This window comes from Orussus abietinus, unplaced genomic scaffold, assembly GCF_000612105.2.
Source record: "Orussus abietinus isolate OABI.00-Male unplaced genomic scaffold, Oabi_2.0 scaffold55, whole genome shotgun sequence".
Taxonomy (NCBI): Eukaryota; Metazoa; Arthropoda; class Insecta; order Hymenoptera; family Orussidae; genus Orussus; species Orussus abietinus.
The window spans coordinates 618,249-627,798 of NW_019394295.1; the positions used below are offsets into that span (position 1 = coordinate 618,249).

Genomic DNA, 9,550 nt, shown 5'->3' on the forward strand with positions numbered 1-9,550 from the left:
ATATTTTTAGACTAATCTCAGACAGCGATTCATTCATTTTATACTATATATTTACAGCTGTTTACAAACATAATAATAAACCAACTGCTAAGACTACATCTAAATAAGTGTCTTTTTTTACACGTTTCAGGGACTGACGTTTCTGGCAGAGGATTTAATTTATTCCCAATTTATTCGGGTTAAGTATATTCGAAGGGATCGTGAAGATCCAACACGGCATAGGTCAGGCAGGTTCGGAAGGTAAAATTGTATACTATATATTTACAAACAACTACAAATGACATAATCTAAATAACTGCTTTTTTTCCACGTTTTAGGGACTTCCGTTTCTCGTGGAGGGTTTAATTTATTCCCAATTTATTCGAATTAAGTAAATTCGAGGGGATCGTGAAGATCCAACATGGCGTAGGTCAGGCAGGTTCGGAAGGTAAAATCCCGATACAGCGGAAAAGTGGGTCAGTAAAACTAGTCGAGTAGCTTTTCTATTCCTAGGAGCGGCCATCTTGCTTTTTTACTGCCTCTAGAGAAGAATAGTCACAGATGACGTTCGAGATAGTACCGGACACACAAAGCAGCCCGGGTCGGTCATAAAGAGGTAACGCGTCCCTTTTTCGAATTCTTTCCGACTCGTCTCTTTTTCTCTCATTCCCGGCTCCCATCCGGGAGATAAAAAAAGAAAACTCGAAGGACAAGTGCCCAACATCCGGTCGCCCCATGCTAGGGCGAAGAGGTTGACGACCCTTTAACGGGACAAAGACCCTGACCTAGCCCAAGAGTCTCCCCCATTCTTAGGCAGCCGGAAAATCTAGTTTGACTGTTGAATTATAATATATGGAAGACCAGCTGTTAAGAGCGTTGCCAGAGCCTATTTAGAACATTTAAAGTAACTACTCCTTGATAGTCACTCAGAAAAAAAAACACTCATTGCACTAAAGAATTATTTCTTTTAATAATACCAAAGAAATGTATTTTTTATTCAATGAATAATTGGCTCGAATAAGTGGTCACCATTTTTTTTTCGATTTTCAGTCGAAGCATTTTTCTTTTAATTGGCTGAATATTTCTTTGGTTCAATGAACAGTTTTGTCGATGAGCCAAAATTTACTTTCTAGGAAAAATTATGAAATAATATAGCTTTGTGGTTTGAAGTTGATGCAAGAATAAGTTTACTGATAACCGTTAGCGAATCAGAGAAAAACCCTCGGACACCCCGATAATTATATTAAGTTCTTGTTTATTACAAGAATATTATTAATTCTTTGAAAGTCTTTCATTCTTTAAAGTGAATCCATTTACATTTTCAATACGCTTATGTCTAGAAAATGTAACAATAATGAGACAATCAGCCTTGGAGTTTAATAAAGATGAATGTTGTTTCTAATTCTCCTTAATTCTTTTTAATCTTAGTTTGCTGATAGTAGTCAGTAAAGATCCATTCGACCAAAGAATTAATTTTTTTTCTACAAAGTGACTTTTTTGCGCAGGGTAAATTTGCACATCACAGAAAGGGACCGCATCGTACAAGCCAATTGTAATGAAAGAATAAACTTGTAACGAAACCGTGCACCTAACAGAAACTTCAAATAAACTTATTTACCTCCCCCATATCTAATACTGACCAATCCCCTCCCGTGGGATTCACCGAAAGGAACTTTAATTAATTCCTCGAAGGAGACGGATCGAAACTCCGCCATCGCTGGTCCAGAAACTTCCGGAGAAGGTATTTCCGCCAATTTGCCGAATGATTTCCCTTTTCGCACTGGAGAGAGAAGGAGAGAGATCTTGGGAACTCCAGATTCTTGGTTTTAATAGGGTCCCCAAATAGCAGAAGCTTCTCCAAGTTTTCATCGGCTTTTCGAAAAGATGCCGCCCCGAGAAACCGACACCTCCTCTAAACTCAGACTCGGCCATTTTATGTTTACGGCGATAACTCTTTCAGAAAGTGGTTCACGGGGAAGGTATATGGGAGATTTCATGAAAAGTGGGTCACTTATGGGAGCCTGCTTTAAGCTTTAGATAAATTCAATTACGGGAACGGCTGAGCCGATTCTTGCGATCCGAAAAGGGGAAAATAATCTCCTCTAAACAGGACTATATGTATATAGTTTTTAAATATTTCACTTTCCTCACACAATACACCTCACGAAGCTGAACCATTTGTTAAATTTTTATTCACACTTATAAAGAATGATACAGCAGTAAGATTTAAATATATAATATATACCGCTCACATATTTTGGGACGAAGCACTTTAACTACATGAGACGACGATAACAGATTTTACCACTTCATCCATTATTTTCTGTTTCGTTTATTCGGTAATTTATCAACGTATACCCTACTTTGTTAAGCCCTCGTGGCTGGCACGGACACTCGGTAGAGTTTCGCGCCAAATACATTTAAAAGCCTGCGCGACCAGGACCGAATACTTAACGCAGGACTCGGCATTTTAATGACAAGATTCGACAATGAAATCATAAAGTGTGTGAACTGTTCTGCATGCATATATAGAGTTATGTAAAAAAAAAAAGTCGCCATAAAAATCGTTGATCCAACCTCTTTCAGACGGAAGGCGACTTATTAGAAAATGGAAACGGAAGCCACACTGACGACGTGGAAAGAAGCGACGTAAAGCCACCAATGAGAAGCAGTTTGGGGCATTATTAAGAGAAGACCTTCCTCTCCTTAAAGATGTTTCTGGTACCACGAATCACACGTCAGGGGAGGTGGAACTCTTGGCTCTATAAGTACAAAGCCCGGGCTAGGAAGTTCTCAGTAGGAACCAGCAGTGCGTCTCTTCTTGACGAATTTCAGTCAACCTTAATTTTTGGTAAAATAGTTCTTAATAAGAAAGATCAATTCTACCGTCACGATTGACGAAAGGATGCATCGGTTCCAATTTGCCCGATTTTTCGGTAGATTTTAAACTAATCAAACCTTTTTAGTGGCGCCCCAAAGATGGACCCAGTGCTGGACTGCATCGCCTACGCAAAAGCCCATGATCTTCAGCGTCGGGATGCTACGGACCTGATAGAGGAATTTGCAAAGGAGATTTCAAAAATGGGAGGGAAATGCGTCGACATTGGAGCTGGTCCTGGAGATGTAACTGCTGATCTGGTCCTCCCGAGGCTGAAAAAAGACGCCGTCATTGTTGGTAATTACCCTTCCGATGTCACCGAGATATAGAGACCTTGATGAAGTCCACGCAAAAGATAATGATATAAAAGGGAACACTAGTTTTCGGGGGGATGAAGATCATGAAAGAGGCATTTCGATAAAGAACACTTGATATGCAAAGAGGCCCTGAAGAAGCCTGCAAAAAATAACGACGTAAAACAAAGTACTATTTCTTAGGGACTAAAAATGAGCTCATTAACAAGTATAATTTCTTCAAGCTTTCCGAGATTTATCCTGAAATTCTATGAAAAGATCCATTTCCGGAGGAGGGAGGAAAAATCCTCGGAGAAAAAGTCTATCTTAGAAGATTTAATCTCTCTAGGACGCCGCCATCTTGAAAATCCTTACGAGAGTTCTTTTACTAGGAATGAAATGTGGTCTATATTTAAAGTCGCGATATTGAGTGACAATTTTACTCATGCACTGACGCATGTAAATACATTTCTACCATCTCCAGATATCGACTTACATTCGGAAAGATGTGCACGCTGCGAAAATGGATACAGAGCAATTCGCTAGATACTCCCTCTGCGATTTCAAGATGGCGGACGTATTCGAATGCCCCGCACGGTTCATTAACACTATTCGCATTTTACGTGGGAGTAAACCTTTGAGAAATTATTAAAAATTGCCATTCCTTCGAGTTCTGTGCATTATGCTGCTCTAAGCGTGACTTGAGTCGACATTTAATCGAGGCTTACGCCATTTCTATTCTGGAAATGCCGCCGATATGCCGATTTTTCTTTCTGGACATCGAGAAGCCACGACTTGCTGACCGTATGCCTTCGTGCCTTCCGCAAGTTACTGCCATACTGTTTAGCTAAGCTCTCTGTATTTTTACATTTATTGCGCTGACATTGGCGATTCATGTCAACCCATTAACAGAATAAAACGAGCGTAATTTGTCGACGCGTAATTGCTATCAGGTTTCGATGGCTAAATTAGATCCTTTTCGAAGGTTCGTCCAATCTGGTTTTCACCCTTTCAATATAAACCATAAAGAACGTGATAATTTATTCCGCGTTAAATTAATTCCCGTTTAATTTCCACCTTGAGTATTATCTTCCAATCTGAAACTGCTACTTTTAGTGTAGAATCCACCGATTACCCGACTTCGTAAATAATTCCAAGTATTATTTAATCATTCCGTCAACCTGTTGAATATTTTCATAATATTATTTAAAAGCTCCCCGTACTTGACAAATCATCCGGTCGATTTTTCCAGGTGTCGACAAGTCGAAGACGATTGTTGAGTTTGCCTCGAAGAGATACCACGAAGAAGGACGTTTGTCCTTCTTTGAGTTAGACATAGAGACGTTGAATTTACCCAACGAGCTGATTGAGGGATTTGATAACGCCGTGTCCTTTTATTGCCTGCACTGGTGCCAGGAAATCAGGTAATTTAAATGAAGTGCCAAGCGGTTACATGCTCCACAATTTCATACACCCTTTTCCATTAGAAATTCATGGTCAAACAATAATTAAATTAGGGTCGCCCTTGGCAACATTTACAAACTCCTGCGACCAGGAGGGAAATGTCTGATCATCCTGTTGTCTCACCAGTCAGGATTCGAAGCCTTCGAGGAACTCTACAAGGATCCTCGGTACCAACCTTATATGAAGGTGATGACTTGTACACGAAACGCCAAAATTTGTGCAATGCTACTGGATAGTTATCCCCGTTTCAGGACGTGCGGAAGTGCATGCCAGTTTTTCAGAAAGCTTCCAATCCAAGGGAGAAATTGAGGGCCATTTTGACGGAGATCGGCTTCGAGGTCCTCCACTGCAGCAACAGAGAAAGGACCTTCGTCTTCCAGAGTCCAGAAATCCTGAAGAGTGAGTTAAATAATGTATATTAAGGGGACGTCAAAGTGGCATCTGAAGAGTCAATAGTTTATGAAACTTTTCTCCAAACTGGGTGTAACGAATCATATCAAACTTTACAACGCGAACGCGAAGACTGTAAGGAAGGTCCTGACACCCGTGAAATTTAATTCTTTATAAACAATTCTTAAAATATCTATAAAGATATTTTTTTTTAATTTAAATTTCATGAGTGTCAGGCCTTTTTACATAGCCTCCATATTCACAGTGTAAAGTTTGAAACGATTTGATACGCTCGATTCGGTCAAAAGTTTCATAAACAAGACCTCTTGAAATTTCAGCACGTGATTATGAAAGCCCTAAGGAAGAACGCGGTGTTCATGAAATTTCATTGTTTAATATAGATTTTTTGTCTGGGATAAGCATCAAAAAATTTATATTATAAAATGAAATTTCATGAACACCACGTTCTTCCTTAGGGCCTCCATATTCACCTGCTGAAGTCTCCGACGATTCGGTGCATCTTGTTTAAAAAACAGTTTTATAAATATCTCGATGCTTTATGCAGAGAGATTATCACTTTCATATCGCCTTAAGTGATTTGCTTAATTATTTTACATCACTTTTTTAGAACATGCGGACGCCGTCAATCCCTTCTTAGAGCGACTTCCTGCAGAACTGAAGGAGGACTTCCGAACAGACTTACTGAGAGAAGTGACTAAACGAAAAATCGTAATCACTAATGGAAATAACGAGAACGATTATAGCATATTGGATCGTTACCACGCACTAGTTGCGTACTTTGGAAAGCCTAGAAGCAGTAATGACAGAACATGAAATCAATGGAACCTCTCGAGAAGGGCTTATTTATTTTTAATAATAATTTTAAGGTACTTCATGAGATAAAAATATACGGGTTTACTAAGTAAGATATAAAGTATAAAAAAGGAGCATGAAATAAAAGAGGAAGGATTCTCTTGATCCTCTAACATTTTAAATCATAAGGAAGTTCAATCTAACAATTCAAGAAGAACTGATAACAAAATAATCATTCGGAGAGATATTTTCTATAAAACATAGAAATATCTAGAAGCAAAATATACAAAAAAATAACTGGCATTTTCTTTATTTTACCTCCTACTGTTTGGGATAAAAGAATGATTAGAAGCAAGGAAATAATTGCAATACTTGAGATTATAAGAAAAGCATTGGAAATTAATTCGGGGGAGTTCTCTTGCAAAAGATGGAAATTTTCTCTCGAAGACCCTGGAACGATGTATAAAAAAAAAATATATATATATTAAAAGGAAACTCGAAAGTCGCCGGTCGTACTCCTATGACATTAAGTTTTATTTGACCTTCTCCTTGGATTTACAGTGCAGTATAGCCATTTAAGAGAATGTCGTTATTACTCGCAAGTCATACGGACATACCTACGGTACGCGAGTTTCCGCGTGTACTTGTTGGTGAGATGGCTTCCTTAAACAGCGGGTGTAACAATTCGTCTAGTCTAGTTTCTAAAAAAGTCACACTCAGGTTTACGGTCTACCTTAAGTCTTAACACAGACCTCCGATTTTCGTTCGCGGCATGTCGGACTTTGCGAAAGTGGAAGAGACGACGTTTGCGTAAACCTGCGCATCCGAAAGGGTGCAATTATCGGGGGATCTCGCGATAAGACGAAGAGGCACCACTTTCGCTATAAATTTCAACATTTGACCCGGTCAAAAGTCATCTATCAATAGCCTCCCGACGAATCGCAAAATCTCCCGAAATGCGAGTGATCGAACGCTCGATCTCGATCGATCCGATCAGCTGGAATCTCTTGTCCTGCCAGTTTCGATACTTTCCTAAACTTCACACACCGTCGTTTCTCGTTACAAGTCTTAATGCCGGTACCGGAATCGATACTAAATCAATAATGTCGTTGATACTCGATTTCGCTCCTGCGTGCGTTAAAACACCTTAAGCAGCACCGTAACCTTTAAGGGGGTCAGTAGGCTATGAAATGCGTTTTAATCGAAGTTAGTTTAAAAGGGGATGAAAAGGTCTAGGAAATAGTCACTTACACGACTGTTTCATTTAACTTGCAGAGAATTTAAAGTAAGAGAGAACGACGAGTCTGAAACAAGATACTAACGTTAAGGTGGCTTTAGAAACTAGAAAATCGGATTTAAGAATCGCGGATTTCTGGCGAAAGCTTCTCTTCAAAATACCTTCAGAAGGAAGAGGATAAAAAGCAATGCGTATCCGATTTCGATTAGTTCCTTTTTTTACTAGAATCTGAATTTATTTTCATTGAAAACTCGTGCCATCGATTGTTAACTACTCTTCTCCATTTACTAAGCCCTTAAAAAAGACCTTAACTTTTTCTTTCGTGATAGAAAATAAAAAAAAAATATCGGGACCCCACTTGTCCGCCATTTGAAAACATTTTGAAGCCTTTATCTTAAATTCTCCACGAAACAGCCCCATCGCAGTTATCTACGCATCCTCGCAGCCTATTAAACTGAAATTAATTATAATAAATTGATTGAAACGCATTTCACAGTCTACCAACCACCTTAATAAATGATATCAGTAAGTGAAACGTCAAAAGACATTTCCTCCATTCCTTCTCCCTCCTTCACTTCCCAGGTACCAGCATTACGACCGGCATTTTACACTTTAAGACCCGTGGCTTACAATTAAACCCTTTTTCTCACCCCTTACATCCCACTCTACTCCTGGGCTTACTTCTAGAAGCGACATCGAACATCGAAGACATTTACTAATAAAGAAAAACATATGTAAACCGAGGACCGCGTGCATAACAGTAAAGGGTAATCGAGGAGCAAGGCACACGTGAGTCAGAGAGGAAATCATTGGATGAACCCTAATTACTTCGTTAGTCACCCCTACCCTTCGTTAATGAGTTTTAATCGTTCACCTTATCACACCTGACGAGTGTCTCGAGTCTTGGAATGGCCTAGGGGTACCGTGTTCGAATCTCGGAAGGGACTAATTTTTTTTCTCCTTCTTTTCAACTTTTTTTTTCTTTTTTTTCCTTTTTTTTTAAGAAAGTACCTTTCAGTAGTCTTCAAGGTGTTCGTAGATCTCACTTTAACGGCTCATTTTAACGACACATCGCACTTTGGCAGCAACCCTGTCATATCTCGGTCATACACCATAGCCATAAGGGCGTAAGTGCCCTGCACTCAAAAGAGCACTTACTTCCCGCTGCTATGGAGATTCGGGAAGGTGCAGTGCAATATTGTCGCTAAAGTACGACCAGAGGCATTGGGTGCGGTGCAACATTGCTACAAAAAATCTAATCTAATAATTGGTTTCGTTGAAATCTGATCTATTAAAGTGATACGAAAGGCGCTGAGCAATTTCATTAAAAAGAATTATAAATGTATTGTCGGAATTGTAAAAATCGGTAACGTAACACGCTGTTTCCGATGGTATATCAGGAGAATTTGTTTTCAGCGTTAGCGATTCAATTTATCGCTTTACCTTAATTTCCGAATTTTTCAGCAGATAACATTTAAAAAGAAAAAAAAAGTGACGGCGCCTTAAGCAAGTTCATGGCTGTACACTACACCTCTTTACTTAAAATTATATATTACTGGAGATAGTTACGAGTTATATTTCGAACTCGAATATGAATCTTTTTATTTCCGAATTTTCTTGTGTGGATATTTTGAGTCGTATCAACGTTAAAGAATTAATTCGAATGGAAATCCTGATGGTCGCCAACGATTCCAAGATGGCGGCTTCTCCCCGTTCGTCCCAAGATTCGAGACAATTGTACTCGTGAAATACTTATAAATACGTACACCACGATTAAGAGTAAGGGCGCAAGACAGTAAGTCATAACGACGATAATTACAGTTTAAGAACGACATTTAAGTACTTTCTGGTTACAAAGTGCGCACGCACTCGGCGGCAAAACATATTCGTTTAAAAAGGCGCAAACAAGCCGTACACGGAAGCAGGAGATAATTTACTATAATTTAATGTAATATAATTTATTGTCGACATAGAAACGGACGAGATGATTGATTTCTCGAAGTGAGACGAGCGAAAGAAATGTTATTGCCTTGAAAAGAGGAAAGAATGCAATATCTCGGTAAGATCTGAAGCTAGCTTAGTTACTCGTGCCTGCAAAATGCCTATACCAACAATTGCAACAATGTATTGAACCTTTGTATATAACTGTACGTATATGGTATCGATTATAAGGATCGGAGGTTAAATGAAAAATTAGATCTGGAATTTTTACTAACATAGATATGTAGTTTAGGGCACCGGAAAATGGAAGCAAGACAATTAACGACGCCGTTTTAAATTGGAGGAAAGGGGACAACCAAGATAACACGCAGAACTGAACACAACAAGTACAACTGATTATTATTGACATACAAAATAAAGCTGGAAGGAGGTAAACGGTGAAGGATCGATAAAACCACGCTTGAGTATTGACGACACACAGACGTTCCTGTTAGTCGACCATCGGATCCCTTTGATTAAATTAAAATGGCGACAGAATAAGTTAATAACGAGATG

At 39.0% G+C, this 9,550-nt stretch overlaps 1 protein-coding gene across 1 annotated transcript; it reads left to right on the plus strand.

Annotated features, from left to right (window-relative positions):
- The first annotated feature begins 2,958 nt into the window (after positions 1-2,958).
- On the plus strand, positions 2,959-6,245 carry LOC105694411 (juvenile hormone acid O-methyltransferase). The gene is made up of 5 exons (XM_012415052.1): positions 2,959-3,154; positions 4,403-4,574; positions 4,668-4,800; positions 4,866-5,013; positions 5,633-6,245. The coding sequence occupies exons 1-5, from the start codon at positions 2,959-2,961 to the stop codon at positions 5,836-5,838; spliced, it is 855 nt and encodes a 284-aa protein (XP_012270475.1). The 3' UTR covers positions 5,839-6,245.
- The last annotated feature ends 3,305 nt before the right edge of the window (positions 6,246-9,550 follow it).

Bases quoted from the DNA above. Each gene is read 5' to 3' on its own strand.
- LOC105694411 (XM_012415052.1), top strand. From the start codon at position 2,959: ATGGACCCAGTGCTGGACTGCATCGCCTACGCAAAAGCCCATGATCTT. The intron at 4,801-4,865 runs GTGATGACTTGT...TCCCCGTTTCAG, and splicing joins GGTACCAACCTTATATGAAG to GACGTGCGGAAGTGCATGCC. The intron at 5,014-5,632 runs GTGAGTTAAATA...TCACTTTTTTAG, and splicing joins GAGTCCAGAAATCCTGAAGA to AACATGCGGACGCCGTCAAT.